Here is a 16,485-nt window from a genome sequence, read left to right on the forward strand (position 1 = left end):
GTTGGTGGGACCAAGAGATATTTGGTTGAAATTGGTGACCACATCCGAAGTGTTCATGAAGATCAAATGATCGCTGCTAGAGAGGAACCAAGACTTGATCCTGAACCAATTGATCATGAACATATACATGAGTTTGACTCCGTTCAGACTTCAAAAACTGAAGTACCAGATTCAAACAAATCTGAGATAGAAACAGGATCATCTTTGAGTTCAGAACCAAAACAAAACAGCCCGAAAATTGGTTCAACACCACAACCTTTTGTAAGGAGATCAGCAAGGCTCTGCAAACCTGTTATTAAACTGGATTTGTAGTTCATTTATTTTTTAAAAAGCCAGGAGTTTTTGTTATGTGGTACATGTAATGCTGGGAAAAGTGGGACCATAGTTTTGTTGTATTTCAGAGGGGAATACATACATTTTTTTAAGGGGAAAGCAGTGTAATGTGTTATCACATGATTTGTCACATGGTTTAGTATGAGCATGCTCAGTTCACTCTGGCCTAGTAAACAAGCACTTGACTAGCAGCTCATTGTGTTTCTGTCCTTCATTTGTTCTACCCACATATATTACAACATTGTCGCACTGTGTCTCTCACCAGAGTGCAGTTGTTTCTTCAGTCTAAATTTATATTCAATCCATCAAAAGGAAATCCACTAGAAAATGGGGGGATACAGTCTGGTTGTTCTTTGTCCCATTGGTAATTACTCCTCTTGACACCTTCAGTCATTTGAATACTTATTGACGATCACACCCCCTCTTCAGAAGTACCAGGCCCATTTAACCTATTCCCACTCGCAATCATTAAACTGCCCACTTCACAGCTTCAGTAGGGTCACATAGATATAGCCATTTCAAAGTGTTATGGTGGTTTCACCATGCTCTGTAATAATGTAGAACTTGAGGACTAGCTTCTAAAATAAGACACCATCGTTTAAATTCCTCTTTTATCAAAACAAAATGTGAGTTTGCCCACTTCTCTCCATAATTAACAAACCACTACTGAAACTAGATTTGCAAAAGTTGTACCTTTAAAGACATGAATGACCACAATTTCATTGGTGAGCCATTAATAACAGAAGAAATCAGACATTCTCCTGGGTTTCATTGAGAAGAATTTCAGGCAGCCTATCAGAGGAAGAATGTTTTTTCTTAATTTTGGCAGTCACACAAAATTACAGTGTACTTTTGTGAATCGGGGAAGCCAGGGTGGAAAATCCATAAGCTGGGAGAGAATTTGGAATATATCTTAAAACAGTTGTAGAAACTTTGAAAAGAGGTGAATTTGACAAGACAGATACAGATGAAAGAAGGTCACGCAGCCTCCTTTGCTTATCCATCTATAAAACCTGCAGTCCTCATCGCAGAATCCAACTGACTCATAAATTATACTGGAGATTTCCGCCCCAACCCTTTCCTGGAAATGAGTTTCATGTGTTGATAAATCTGTGTGAAGAAGATAAATCTGTGTGAAGAAGATAAATCTGTGTGAAGAAGATAAATCTGTCAGTTCTAAATTTGAACCTTTATCCCCGAGTTCCGAATTTGCAAAGTTTACCTTCAATCAGTGCTCTGTACTGTTTAATATCTTAACATATTCCTAAAAGATCTCCTCTCAGTTGCTCCCTTTCAAAAACAGAGTGTTCAAATTGTCCTTTCAGATTAACTAAATTTAAATAATATGGATGAGCCTCAAAAATATTACATTTATATTTCTGGAATGTCAGTACAATTGAAAAGCTGAACAGTCAGGAGTGACCTACTGCTTGTTACTTAATTTCTAATCTTTTTATTGTAAAGAATTAAATTAGTTACTAATGCAACCCTCTTCAATAATTTATGAAGATTATTAAATCCCATAAAACTATATTGTTTTCAACTGTACTTCTGAAGGTTTCCACAATGTCTTTTGTGTATTTTTTCACTCTAGGTTTCAGACACAGGCCAGTATGTCTGTAAAGCTACAAACGTCGCTGGGCAAGTGGATAAGAATTTCCACCTCAATGTACATGGTAAGCTGGTTTTTTTTTGTAGAAATATTAATTATGGGGAGATGGTGGAGTATCCGAAGGAAAACCAAAGCCAAGTTCAACTAACCAATTGACTCGAACTTGCTTTCGGATGAAAAGATGACAACAAGCTGGTGACCATATGTGCATTTCCCTCTCCTCAGATACAAACATTGAAGTTTTTTGTCAGTAGATGTCAGTAGTTTAAAGTTTCATGTTTTATATTCCAAATCTAACTTTATTTCTTGGCACTTTACGTGCTAATTATAGCAATGTAGATACAAACAAGACTTGTTTTACTCCACACAAATTTGTACAGGTGTTTAGATTTGCTTGATCGCCAATGCATTCCTTACTGATCTTCCCACCTCCACCTTCCATAAACTACAAACCATCCAGACAGCTACAATCACGCCCTCACCCGCTCCAAGTCTCATACACCCCCGTCCTTGCTAGATTCCCACTCCTTCACCAACAGTGTTATCTTCTGCTACTCCTTCCCTAAATATATCAACCACGCCACCTTCCTTCCTGCCTTCAAAAGCTTATTCCTGTGTCAGCTGTGGCTCAGTGGGTAGCACACTCGCCTCTGAGTCAGAAGATTGTGGGTTCAAGTCCCACTCCAGAGACTTGAGCACATAAAGCTAGGCTGACACTCCCTCAGTACTGCACTGTCGGAGGTGCCGTCTTTCGGATGAGATGTTAAACTGAGGCCCCGTCTGCTCTCTCAGGTGGACGTAAAAGATCCCATGGCACTATTTCAAAGAAGAGCAGGGGAGTTATCCCTGGTGTCCTGGCCAATATTTATCCCTCAACCAACATATCACAAACAGATTATCTGGTCATTATCATATTGCTGTTTGTGGGACCTTGCTGTGCGCAAAATTGGCTGCCACATTTCCCACATTACAACAGTACTTCAAAAGTACTTCATTGGCTGTAAAGCGCTTTGAGACGTCCGGTGGTCATGAAATACGCTACATAAATGCAAATCTTTCTTTTTATTAAAGACTCTCCACTTCCACTGTGCTTTGGCCTCCTCCTAGAAAGATGGCACTTACTAGACATTCCAAAGTGCTTCACAGCCAATTAAGTACTTTAGAAGTGTTGTCGCTGTTGAAGTGCAGGTAAACGTAGAAGACAATCTACAAACAGCAAGGTCCCACAAACAGCCACGAGATAAATGACCAGATAATCTGTTTGTGGTGCCAAGAGCTCTCCTGCTGTCCACCTAGAGGGCAGACAGAACCTCAGTACTTCCAACAATGCAGCACTCCCTCAGTACTGAAAGACGCTATATAAAATACAAGTCCTTTCCAGTACTGCCCTGGAGTCAACCTAAAGGAAAAGAAAGGACCTGTATTTTATACAGAGCCTTTCATGGCCTCAGGACGTCCCAAAGCCGATGAAGTATTTTTCAAGTTGGAGGGCAATGCGGAAACCAATTTGTGCACAGCCAGGTCCCGCAAATAGCAGTGAGAGACATGACCTGACAAACTGTTATAGTGATCTTACTTGCGTATTGGCCAGGGCACCAGGAGAATTCTGCTGCTCTTCTTCGAAAAGTGGCATGGGATCTTTTACATCCACCTGAGAGGGCTGACGGGGCCTCTGTTTAACATCTCATGCAAAAGACGGCACCTCCAACAGTGCAGCACTCCCTCAGTACTGCACTGGAGTGTCAGCCTAGATTATGTGCTCAAATCTCTGGAGTAGGGCTTGAACCCACAACCTTCTGACTCAGGAAAGAGTGCTACCACTGAGCTAAGGCTGACATTTAATCGTTCTCTCCCTCCTGCTCAGTGTCCACTCATTAACCACAGCCTATAATGCACTCTGAGATGTCTCTCTGTAAGTGAGGAGCACTGTAGAAATGTAAGTTGTTGATAAAGTGGTAACATTTTTAAAGTTATGTCAGTAACTTGGATATATATATAAATGTCTGCTGTAAATAATCATATTTTAGTAGAATTATGAAACAAGCTGCAAAACAAAATGTGAAAAATCTGGAGCTAACTTTTGGAATTTGTTGGGGTTTTTTCTGGCATCTCAAACAGCAACAAAAGGAAACGGCTCAGTGCCTGGGGCATGGAAATATTGTGCTTCTTGTATCTCTGCTGCTTCCAGAAGCCTAGCAATTTAATGAGATGGTTCATTAATCTGCATGTTAGGCTTAATCCACTTTCATTTGGAATGAATAAAGTTTAATAATGTGGTGTTTAAAGGGGCATCATTGTCAGTAGAAAGTCATTGGCATTTTTCCTTCTGCATTTTGACAATACACAGTCAGTCCTGCCAGAACACATCATCAGAGCTGAAAATGACACACTCTTCTGGGCTGCTTCCTTCCCTGAAACCTTTGATGGTATCTTTTTAAAGCACCATTGCTGAGGTGCCCTGATGCCTCCATAAGTACATACACTGAGCCACATACACTGAGGAGAGTCCCAGATTTAATCCCAGCTCTATACCAAGTTAGCTGCTCCCTTGCAGGAAAAAGGCTGTAATTGACCTCAGTCCCTCCAGGCTAAGCAGCATAAAAATAAACCAGCTCATGCCTCTACTGGAGTGTGTGTTGTGTGTGTTCTGTGTATTGTGCCAGGATAGAATTGAGCTTGATTGTGATGGTCCCATAGTTGAATATCCTGCTGACACCATATGGAGCTTCACAAAGAAAGTATGGGCACTTGGGTGAGGTATTTCAGGGAAACATGTGGACGAACCAGCAGCCTGAGGTGAGGAGGGGAAAAGGTTGTGTGGCAGAGTGATAAGGGAGTGTCTTTGTCGCTATGCACATTTTCACTGTGATGATGTCGCTCACGAGTGGATGGATAATGTTTCTGCAATGCAGTGATGTGTCTAAATACAAATTGCATTGCAGGAAAAGGATTGCCAATCACATGTTTGTTAAGTGCCTCTTTTAAATGTGCACAACCTGAGGAGCGTAATACAGGAAGAGGCACTGCAAATCTTGGCCATTTCCTTAGCAGCCAAATAAACCGAGAGCTCCAAGTTACCCTCAGTATCTGCCAGGAAACACATGAAGTTACAATCATGCATCACTCAATTGTTCTGTTTCTCCTGCAGTCCCACCCACTATTGAAGGCTTGGCAGAAGAAACAATCAATGAGGTCATTAGCAACCCTGTCACTTTTGCATGTGATGCTACTGGCATTCCTCCACCTACATTAACTTGGCTGAAGAACGGGAGGACCATTGGTAAGCTACTGCTACTGCAGCATTGGACTAAATCTAAAAAGGATGTTTTTGCTTCCATCAAGCTGGGTAGGTAATGCCCCCTAGTGGTACAACTGGAAATACCAGCACAAATGTTAGTTTCTGGATAAAAGGAACGGTGGTTTTTGGTTTTCCCATCTATCATCTTTCTTTCGGTTGGGAGGGGGGGTCTTATTTAATTCCAGTTAATCAAGTAAATTTCGTAGCACCTGCAGATTTCACTCTTTTGCATTTAAAAAAATCTTATCTGTAAAGTAAATAGTAAAATGTTTGCTAAGATTGTTTAATTTCACACTGGAAGTTATAGCTGTAATGCTGTACTAAGTATTGAGGTTGCACTTAGCTGTACAGTTGGTTGCTTGATACTCAAGTGACTCAACTGAGGCCATAGAGTCTTAATGGCAGATTTTTATGTTGGTGCCCGACATGTCACCTTATGTGAGTTGCACTGCACCTGTGAAGAAAGAGGTTCATTCTGTTTTCTTGCCCTGGCTCTGGGTGTACTTCTACCGCCTGGCGTATGGTTGTCAATTCTGTTTAGACATATTCCTGAAGGGTTAATTGCATGACCTTTGATACGTGACCTTTGATCATGTGATACTTGCCTGCACTTTGTAGATGTTATTCCAACTTACCTTATAAAGGTTGAGTCCCCTGTAATTGAGTGTCTTTGCTCCTGGTTTTGCATGAGAAGTTCCGAGAATCGGGAGTCCGCCCGTGTGCAGGTAAAGAGAATACTCCGACACAAACCACAGGTGCAAAGCTCTGCTTTTCCCTCAGGTTGCTAGCAACAGTGCTTGCTAGCTTCCATTGCTGGAGACTCCCAGACAATCCAGGAGGGTTGTCAATCCAGATGCTGCACTAGCTGTCCTCAAAAAATACAATGGGCCAGATTTTGCTGTAGAAATAACCTCAGGCAAACAGCGCTCACCGTTATTAATGAGTAAACCGTCAGCAACTTCCAGTGACCACACATGCGCAGTTAAACACGGAAATCAGAAAGTTGCTGTCCAAGTTATCTGTATCTCGCCGAGAAACTCAGCATTGAAATACATGGAACAGTTGCTGCACTTTCGTGATATATACCCACTAAACTTGCCAGAAAAAGTTAGGGATTGTCCATTCCAGTGTAAATAAATGTTTAATGGCGTGATAAGTGTTAATTACTGCCAAAAAACCTCTCTGGCATGGAAAATTAACATTTACAAATGTGGAGTCTCATTCCTTTAAATTTTAGTTATTATTGGAGATTTAAAAAAACTAAAAAATGTAAATAAAACATTTAACTTTTTATTTCTGTCTCTTTTATCTCTCTCTCTCTGAATCCCATCTTTCTTTCTCTCTTTATTTTGCTTTCTGTACCTGATTTGACATTGAATTAAATATTCTAACTGACACTTCCTGGTTCAGACTCTGCGCTCCACATTAATGATTCTTCAATCTGATTGGTTAAGGAGATACACTGTTGCTTTCCCTGTTCACACAGGTTCCAGCTCCCCTGTAGAAGGCGCCACGCTGAAATGGCTCTCGAATTACAGTAAATCCAGTGCAAAATCCCATAGAAAGTCTGTGGCAAGTGTAAGTGTAATGAACGGCTAGTGCCGTTCGTTCGCCACTGACTGCAAAATTCGGCCCTATAATTGTTTCTAGCAAAGAAATAATCCCTAATCGAGGGTTACAGCTAAACTGTTCTCTATACATATAAGTGTCAATGCATTGTTTTAATTATTTATAAACAAACATTTCAGGATAAATCTGCATGACTGTCCACAGTTAGTTTGGATAGCACGATACTGAAACATATTGTTTGCATTAGTCTGTGATGTTTTATATTATATACATATATATATTACAAAATTAAACTTTCAGAATGGCATGCTTGGTTACACTTCATTTCAAACTAATTGTACCCTTAAAATAGCTTTTATTTGCTTCTTGGTTGCTTTTGTACAGGTTGTGTATGTGTTTGCATATACTATAAATGTTTCTAGTGTATGTTTGGACTTTCTGCTCACTGTATTTCCAGTAAATAATGTAAATATTTTGGCTTTAAATGGAAAATCAATAAGCAGTTAAATCATTAATATGATCACTAATTATATATGTTTTTATTAAAGACTAACAAATGAGGGGATACAGATGTTGTTTCCTCCTCCTTTAACTACAATCGGTCTCACTAGGATCAGCTGTTCACAATATAAATATGCGACAAACATCAGTTGTTAAATATTCATTTTTCAAATAATCCTTTTTCCTAAGACATAGAAAATAGATAACAGAGACTTTAACAAAAGAACCTGTTATTTGCTATTGTGTTTCCTTTTATTTCAGCAAATGCCGAGTCCTTGGAGATGCACATTCTGTCTGGAGGAAGCAAACTGCAAATTGCTCGCTCGCAGCTGGTAGACAGCGGTACTTACACCTGTGTGGCATCAAATGTGGAGGGAATGGCACGGAAAAACTACATCCTGACTATTCAAGGTGTGTATGAGATTAGAATACTATTACTGTTGCTTTAAGAATATTGTGAGATTGTTGCAGCGGTCTGGTCGCTTTATCGGTAATCAACTTGTTTTGCTTGAATGCATAACCAGAAAGAGCAAGTCAAAGCCAGTTGTACGGCAAGTCCAAAAAAACAGGGTGTAAGAGATCCAACCTCCACAACTTGAAGCCTCTAGATTTTTCTTATGTTATGAATGACAGACACGATTGGCCGAATGGCCTCCTTATGTACCATAAATATCTATGATTCTATGACACACACACAATAAATAATAACTATGGCTTTCTTTAATTTAACATCCACAAGACTGAAGCCATCCTGTTTAGCTCTGCACACCCCCTTGCCCCCAATTTCATCCTGTTCAGTCTGAACCAGACAGTTCACAATCACTAACTCTGAGCTGAACCTCAACACTCATATCTCATTCACCACCAAGATCTGCTATCTCTACCTCTGTAACATCAACTGCCTTACCTCACAACCACTGCTGAAACCCTCACCTATGCTTTATTACCTCTAGGCTCAACTTCTCCAATGCTCTTCTTACTAGCCTCCCAAGCTCCATCTCCAGTGAGAAAGAAAGATTTTAAGAGAAGCGAGCACTATCCGTGGCTAACTAAGGAAGTAAAGGATGATATCAAATTGAAAACAAAGGTATACAATGTTGCCAAGATTGGTGGGAGGCCAGAGGATTGGGAAATTTTTAAAAAACCAGCAAAGGATGACTAAAAAAATAATAAAGAGAGAGAAGATGAATTATGAGAGTAAACTGGCAAGAAATATTAAAACAGAAAGTAAGAGCTTCTACAGGTATATAAAAAGGAAGAGAGTAGCTAAAGTAAACATTGGTCCCTTAGAGGATGAGAATGGGGAATTAATAATGGGGAACGGGGAAATGGCAGAGACTCTGAACAAATATTTTGTATCTTTCTTCACAGTAGAATACACTAACAATATCCCAATAATGGATAATCAAGGGGCCACAGGGAGGGGCAACTAAAGACTATCACTAAGGAAAAAGTACTTGGTAAAATAATGGGACTAAAAGATGACAAGTCTCCTGGGCCAGATGGCCTGCACCCCAGGGTCTTAAAATAAGTGGCTGCAGAGATAGTGGATGCATTGGTTGCAATATACCAAAATTCCCTGGACTCTGGAGAGGTCCCAGCGAATTGGAAAACCGCTAATGTAACTCCCCTATTTAAGAAAGGAGGGAGACAGAAAGCAGGAAACTATAGACCAGTTAGCCTAACATCTGTCGTTGGGAAAATGCTGGAGTCCTTCATTAAGGAAGCGGTAGCAGGGCATTTGGAAAATCATAATGCAGTCAAGCAGTCAGCATGGTTTTATGAAAGGGAAATCATGTTTAACAAATTTGCTGGAGTTCTTTGAGGATGTAACAAGCAGGGTGGACAAAGGTGAACCAGTGGATGTGGTGTATTTGGATTTCCAGAAGGCATTCGATAAGGTGCCACATAAAAGGTTACTGCATAAGATAAGAGCTTATGGAGTTGGAGGTAATATATTAGCATGGATAGAGAATTGGCTAACTAACAGAAAGCAGAGAGTCGGGATAAATGGGTCATTTTCCGGTTGGCAAACGGTAACTAGTGGGGTGCCACAGGGATCGGTGCTGGGGCCTCAACTATTTACAATCTACCTTAATGACTTGGATGAAGGGACCGAGTGTAATGTAGCCAAGTTTGCGGATGATACAAAGATGGGTGGGAAAGCAAGTTGTGCAGAGGACTCCAAGAACCTGCAAAGGGATATAGACAGGCTAAGGGAGTGGGCAAACATTTTAGCAGATGGAGTATAATGTGGGAAAGTGCGAGGTTATCCACTTTAGCAGGAAAAATAAAAAAGCAAATTATTATTTAAATTGGGAGAGATTACAAAATGCTACAGTTCAGAGGGACCTGGGGTCCTTGTGCATGAAACACAAAAAGTTAGCATGCAGGTACAGCAAGTAATCAAAAAGGCAAATGGAATGTTGGCCTTTATTTCAAGGGGGTTGAAGTATAAAAGCAGGGAAGTCCTGCTACAGCTGTACATTTTTGGTCTCCTTATTTAAGGAAAGATATACTTGCATTGGAGGCAGTTCAGAGACAATTCACTAGGTTAATTCCAGAGATGAGGGGGTTGACTTATGAAGAAAGGTTGAGCAGGTTGGGCCTATACTCATTGGAATTTAGAAGAATGAGAGGTGATCTTATTGAAACGTATAAAATACTGAGGGGGCTCGACAGGATAGATGCAGAGAGGATGTCACCCCTCGTGGGGAAATCTAGAACTCGGGGGCACAGTTTTAGAATAAAGGGTCGCCCTTTTAGAACTGAGATGAGGAGGAATTTCTTCTCTGAGGGTCGTAAATCTGTGGAATTCTCTGCCCCAGAGAGCCGTGGAGGCTGGGTCATTAAATATATTTAAGGAGGAGATAGACAGATTTTTGCAAGATAAGGGAGTGAAGGGTTATGGGGAGCGGGCAGGGAAATGGCTTTGAGCCCAAGATCAACCATGATCTTATTGAATGGCGGAGCAGGCTCAAGGGGCCAAGTGGCCTATTCCTGCTCCTATTTCTTATGTTCTTATGTTCATAAACACTTAACTAATCCAAAATGATTCTGCCTGCACTGTGCCACTCCTCCATCACCTCCATCTTCACTGACTTCCATTGATTCCCCAAACAATGCATTGAATTCAAAATATTTGTCCTTATTTTCAAATTCCTCCCTGGCCTCGCTGCTTCCTGCCTCTGCAACCTTGCGCCCTAAACATCAAAATGTGCCGATAGCAAAATACTGCGGAAGCTGGAAATCCGAAATAACAACAGAAAATGCTGGAAAAACTCAGCAGGCCAGGCAGCATCCGTAGAGAGAGAAACAGAGTTAACGTTTCAGGTCGATGACCTTTCGTCAGAACTGGAAAAAAGCAGGTCCGCCTGATCTTTCAACTCGAACCTCCTGCTTTCTCCACTTCACCTTAACCTTTAGTTGTCTGCTTTGTAACCTCTGTCTCCCACTTCAAAATCCTGCTCAAAACCCACCTCTTTGAACATGCCTTCAATCATCTCCCCTAAATCTTCTCTCGCTACTGCTCATCATCTGTTGGGATGTTTACTGTGTGAAAATACTACATAAATGAAAATAGTTATTGCTTCTGTAGCTATTTAAAAGGGGAATCATATAATTTAGTTATAGCGCAAAGACAATAAACTTTCTACTCAAAAGTCACTAGTAAGATCCTCACAGGTAATAACCACAAGCTAAGAGATGGGGGGAGGAGGAGGGGTGAAATTCTTCTTTGGGCAATAGCTAATCGGCAGCCATCAATGGGAAGGAAATCAGGCGGGGTATAAAATGAGTTTCTGATTCACTATCACCCGAAGAACAATTTCACCCCCTGGATCTCAAAAAATAAAATTGCTGTTCAGAACTTGAATTAAAATGCTCTAAATTATTCTAACATTAGTGTTATCAATGGTTAAATAGAAACTGGTAAGCATGAGAACATGGAATGGCAGTAAGAAAATATTCTGCTACATATCCAAAGATGTGCGGGTTAGGTTGATTGGCTATGATAAATTGACCCTTAGTGTTAGGGGAATTAAATACGTGGGGTTACGGGGATAGGGTGGGATATGTGTTGGTGTAGGGGTTACGGGGATCGGGTGGGATATGTGTCGGTGCAGGCTCGATGGGCCGAAATGGCTTCTATCTGCACTGTGGGGTTTCTGTGATTGATTCTGTGATATCTGAATTTAAAATTTTACATCTCAAATACATTTACATTTTTTGTAAAGCAGAAATAAATATAGTGGATCCCCTGTCTATAAACAGGGGACTTCTTGCATCATAATAGGGAGAATGCAGACTATTGAGGTCAGCGCATATTCATTTGGGGCCATGCTTGTAAACAAAGCATGATGAAAGACTAATACAGATGCAGATATTGCATGTAACATGAGTGGAATGAGGTTCGCATTCAATGGCTAAACGTCAAATATCCTCTATGTATGTTTTCAAGATTATGAAGAGAATTGACAGCTGAGTTAATAAACAATTAACCAATTGTTTACTATCATGAAAGGTTCAAATACTAGGTGACAAAATCTAGAAGTTAAAGAGTCCAACAGACCTTTTCCACCAAAAATTAATAGACCAGTGCAAAAATTATCAAGGAAGGTTGCTGAGGAGTCAGAATAAATGGGGTCAAGGGGCAACCAGATGCATTACTGTAAAGAGAAGAAATTTAGGGTTATGGTAAGAAGCAAGGTAGGTGAGGTTGAGAGCTAGCAAAAAGCAACAGGCTTGTAGGGTATAATCGCCTTTTTCTGTTTCTAAATGCCATCCTAATTTTATACATTTTGGCTTTCGAGAGCTTATTGAGATCAATATTTCTGGACGTACAGTTCTTTGAAGGGTGGCTTATTCTGTATGATGGTTATTCTGGATGTTGCTGTGTTACAGTCCCTCCTAATATATTTGGTTCGGAGATGCCCAGCGAAGTCAGTGTTCTACTGGGTGAAAATATGAAGCTGGTTTGTGCTGCTAATGGTATTCCCAGACCTTCTGTACAGTGGCTCAAAGATGGGAAACCCCTTAATGTTGCTGCTGATAAACGTTTAAGGTAACTTTGGATTGGTATCTTTTTTTTGTAACTTTCAAAGTCATGGAGGAAGTTGTCAAACTCTTTCACATGCAGTTTTTGTCTGAACTTGTAATATAATCTCTTAATTCCCAGCACGGTGGCATAGTGGTTAGCACTGTTGCCTCACAGCGCCAGAGACCCGGGTTCAAATCCGGCCTCGGGTGACTGTCTGTGTGGAGTTTGCACCTTCTCCCCGTGTTTGTGTGGGTTTTCTCCGGGTGCTCCGGTTTCCTCCCACAGTCCAAAGATGTGCGGGTTAGGTTGATTGGCCATGATAAAAAAATTGGCCCTTAGTGTTAGGGGGGATTAAATATGTGGGGTTACGGGGATAGGGCTTGGGTGGGATGGCTGTTGGTGTAGGGACTGGGTGCTAGGGTTTGGATGATCAGCCATGATCTCGTTGAATGGCGGAGCAGGCTCGAAGGGCCGAATGGCCTACTCCTGCTCCTATCTTCTATGTTTCTATAAATAGAACACTCACCCCATGCCAGGTACAGACTTTGTTTTGCAGCTCTCTTGTTTTCTTTCCTTTTCATTCATTTATTTCTGTCCCCCCTCCTGGTCAGAAATGTTCCTCCCCCCTTCCTGGTCAGAAATGTCAGCACTCTGAAATGGAGTGGAACACTTCTCCATTTTGAGTCTCAGTGCAGCGCCAAGCATTCCCAATTAAACATACCACGGTGAGACACAGAATTAGCTGAAGCTTGCTTTTAATCTGCTCCAATGGTTGACTTCAATTCCAACCTCAGACGAGACCACACAGTAGTGGTGTGAAGTTCTGTTGCACATACCAGCTGTCAGTCTCAGTAAGCATGTCAATTTGGTGTCAACTATTGCTTAATTGGTGTTGTGAATTGATGGCAACTAGGAAATAAGTAATACTAGCCAAACTCATTTTACATGGGATGGTTTTCATCCCATCAGTCTGGGCGGGTTTACATTCAGGGCTCAGAGGTGATGCTGCTTTCTCTCACATTTTTGTTGGAAAAATGTTTTGTACATTTCTATTGATCCATATTATATAATGTAAAACAAATGTAGTTGTTATTCCTGATTAAGACCCAAAATGGTGCTGCAGATATCTTCATGTAATCCTTAAGAACCTGAGGTACATTAAATGTTGCTTTTCAACAGATTTTGACCAGGATAGTTTGCTGTAAAATATTGTGTGCTATAATTCCTGGGGGTTGTCTCCTGATCTCCTGCTGTAAGTCTGGCAGAAACCCCAGAAAAATGACGTAAACAGCTGCTGATGCCGTTTCTCCAGGGTTTCCACCACTGTAATGCTGGGAGAGGTCAGGAGAACCCTTGCAGAAATCGACTGCTATATCTCTTGTTTGCTTCAATGAAGAAAGGCATGTTGCGCTTTATATATTTGTTATGGCTGTTTTCTGTCAGAGTGAGTCCAGACGGTAGCACCCTCCACATTAACGGCACAGTAACTACAGACATTGGTAAATACACTTGTGTGGCCACCAATTCTGCTGGTGAGGAAGATCGCATTTTCAACCTCAACGTTTATGGTAAGTAAAATCTAGTAGCTCTGTCAACTCAGAACTTCTCTGGAGCTCGACTCCTCTTGGCTTCAATTATAGAACAAAAATGGCAGTAACAGAGGGTACAAGATTCCCAGATAGCTAAGTGAGGAAATGCATTATGTGTTGTGGCGACTAAGCCATTCGGAAGAGCCCAAGTTCAATGCCTGGTCTGAGTTGAGTTAGCTAACCTCAGCCAGGGCAGCAGTTGAGATGCTACAATTAGCCTCAATGTCCCCAGGCTACAGAGGGGAAAAATTAAAAAGAAATATTTCCATTTATACAGCACCTTATCGCACTATTCATAAACATCTCCAAATACTTTACACAATGCAATGACTGTTATTGTAGGCTAAAACGGCAGCCATTTTGTACACTGTAAGATCTCACAAACAGCTAGCGGTTTTGGTTGAGGGAGGCACCTTTGCCAGGACATTGAAAAGACTCCCTACTGTTCTTTGACTAATGCAAAGGGATACTGTGGTATCTTGAGGTGGCCATAGATGGAGACGGACACCGGTTAACTCCTTAACATGGTTTAATCAACACTTGCACATAAAAGCTTCTTCCATGAGGCAGCAAAAACAAAGAGTACAACCAGTACAGATCAGACTTAACTCAGGAGAGCAATTGCCACAGCACCACCTGGTGGATCAGGTTACTCATAACCTCCCAGGTTACTACACTCCTCCCCCCTTAAGATTGCCGTATGCAATTCTTAAACAATAACCCTTACTAGGTACTACGTTTTAATTAACCAGTATGCTCTAACCATGATTAACCCCTGACTAATTTAACAGGTTTGTATAAGTCTTTCTGGTTGCTTGCGAATCCTTTGTGAACGTCTTAATTCCACTTGTGGTGGATTCTCAGATTCATTCGCCCTTGAGATTGGAGTAGTCTCTGATGTTGGTTTTACTCTGTCCCGCTGTGGCCTGGCAGTACCAGTGTCCACTGGCACCTTATAAGCCGTGCTGGGTCCTGGAACAGCCTCCTCTACTGCCCTTTGTTCCAACTGAGGCAGTTCCCCCTGCTGCCGGCTGAAAAGCTGATCCACATGCCGACAAACCCCTCTACCATCCCCTAGTAACACGGAGTACGACACAGGTCCTGTAATGTCTTGGATTAGTCCTGGTATCCATTTAGGTCCATAACCGAAGTTCCGGGTGTACACAGAGTCCCCTATGGCGAAATGGCGAGCTTTAGTATGTTTGTCATGGTATGCTTTTTGGTTTGTTTGTTTTGTCTCAACCTTGCTTTTGAGATCTGGGTGTATCAGGTCTAACGTGCACCGCAACTTTCTCCCTATCATCAACTCAGCCGGAGAAAGCCCGTGGTAGCTTGGGATGTTATACGATAACTAAACAAGGCTCTATTGAGCTTGGTCTCCAGGGTGTCACCTGAGCTCTTCCTCATGAGCTCCTTAAAAGTCTGCACGGCTCGCTCGCCTAACCCATTTGAGGCTGGGTGATATGGAGCCGAGGTGACGTGTGATTCCATTCCTTACCATGAATTCTTTGCTCCCTTCACTAACAAAACACTCTGCATTGTTGGATACAATCATTTCTGGAATACCATGCGTGCTGAAGCTGTTCCTGAGACAATTCAGTGTGGCATCAGTCGTTGCAGAGCTCACTGGATAAACGTTGATCCACTTTGAGTGAGCGTCAACCAGCACCAAAAACATTTTGCCCATAAAAGGTCCCGCATAGTCTATGTGAATTCTCCTCCAGGGTTTGCTGGGCCACTCCCAGGGATGGAGTGGTGCCCCGGCAGGTGCTTTCCTCTGTTCCTGACATATAGTGCATGACTTTACCTTTGACTCAATTTCAGCATCCAAGTTAGGCCACCACAGGTAGCTCCTAGCCAGTCCTTTCATTCTAGTCATTCCTGGGTGCGATTGATGCAACTGTTCCATCAAAGTAGAGCGTCCCCGCTCTGGGACTATGATGCGTGCTCCCCATAGCACACATCCATCTTGGACACTGAGCTCATGCTGTCTCTGTCTGTACGGCGCGAACTCCGGTCCCTCACGGTGATCTGGCCAGCCTTTCAACACATACTCACGGACCCTTGACAGAACAGGGTCCTTGGCTGTCCAGCCCTGGATTTGCGCTGAAGTCATCAGGGGACTGATCTCCTGATCCAGCATCAGGACGTGCTCCTCAGGGGAAGTACTGCGAGGAGATTTTGAGAGGGGCAGGCAGCTGAGAGCATCCGCGTTCCCGTTTTCCTTACCGGCTCTGTACGTGATCACATATTCATCGGCTCTTAGTATTACTGCCCATCTCATTATTCTCTGTGATGCCATTTGAGGCACCACTTTCATCTCATTCAGTAAGCTAATAAGAGGCTTGTGGTCAGTACTGATTACAAACTTCCTCCCATATATGTACTTATGGAATTTCTTTACTCCAAATATAATGGCCAAGCCCTCTTTATCAAGCTGTGAATAGTTCTTTTCCGCAGCTGTGAGCGTGCGTGAAACAAACCCGATGGGCCTTTCTGCTCCATCTGGCATGCGGTGGGCCAACACTGCCCCCACTCCATAGGG

The 16,485-nt window shown here is 41.9% G+C and overlaps 1 protein-coding gene across 1 annotated transcript in view; it reads left to right on the forward strand.

Moving 5' to 3' along the window:
* The window catches only part of hmcn1 (hemicentin 1), a 757,099-nt gene that overhangs the window by 569,165 nt on the left and 171,449 nt on the right, over positions 1–16,485 (forward strand). Inside the window, exons 61-65 of the mRNA XM_085982583.1 lie at positions 1,928–2,009; positions 5,094–5,225; positions 7,575–7,724; positions 12,216–12,375; positions 13,795–13,919. Of these exons, the coding sequence (XP_085838709.1) occupies positions 1,928–2,009; positions 5,094–5,225; positions 7,575–7,724; positions 12,216–12,375; positions 13,795–13,919 (649 nt within the window). The remainder of the gene's footprint in view (positions 1–1,927; positions 2,010–5,093; positions 5,226–7,574; positions 7,725–12,215; positions 12,376–13,794; positions 13,920–16,485) is intronic.

The sequence above is a fragment of the Somniosus microcephalus genome, chromosome 3 (assembly GCF_052327205.1).
Source record: "Somniosus microcephalus isolate GS21.2 chromosome 3, FLI_Smic_1.0, whole genome shotgun sequence".
Taxonomy (NCBI): Eukaryota; Metazoa; Chordata; class Chondrichthyes; order Squaliformes; family Somniosidae; genus Somniosus; species Somniosus microcephalus.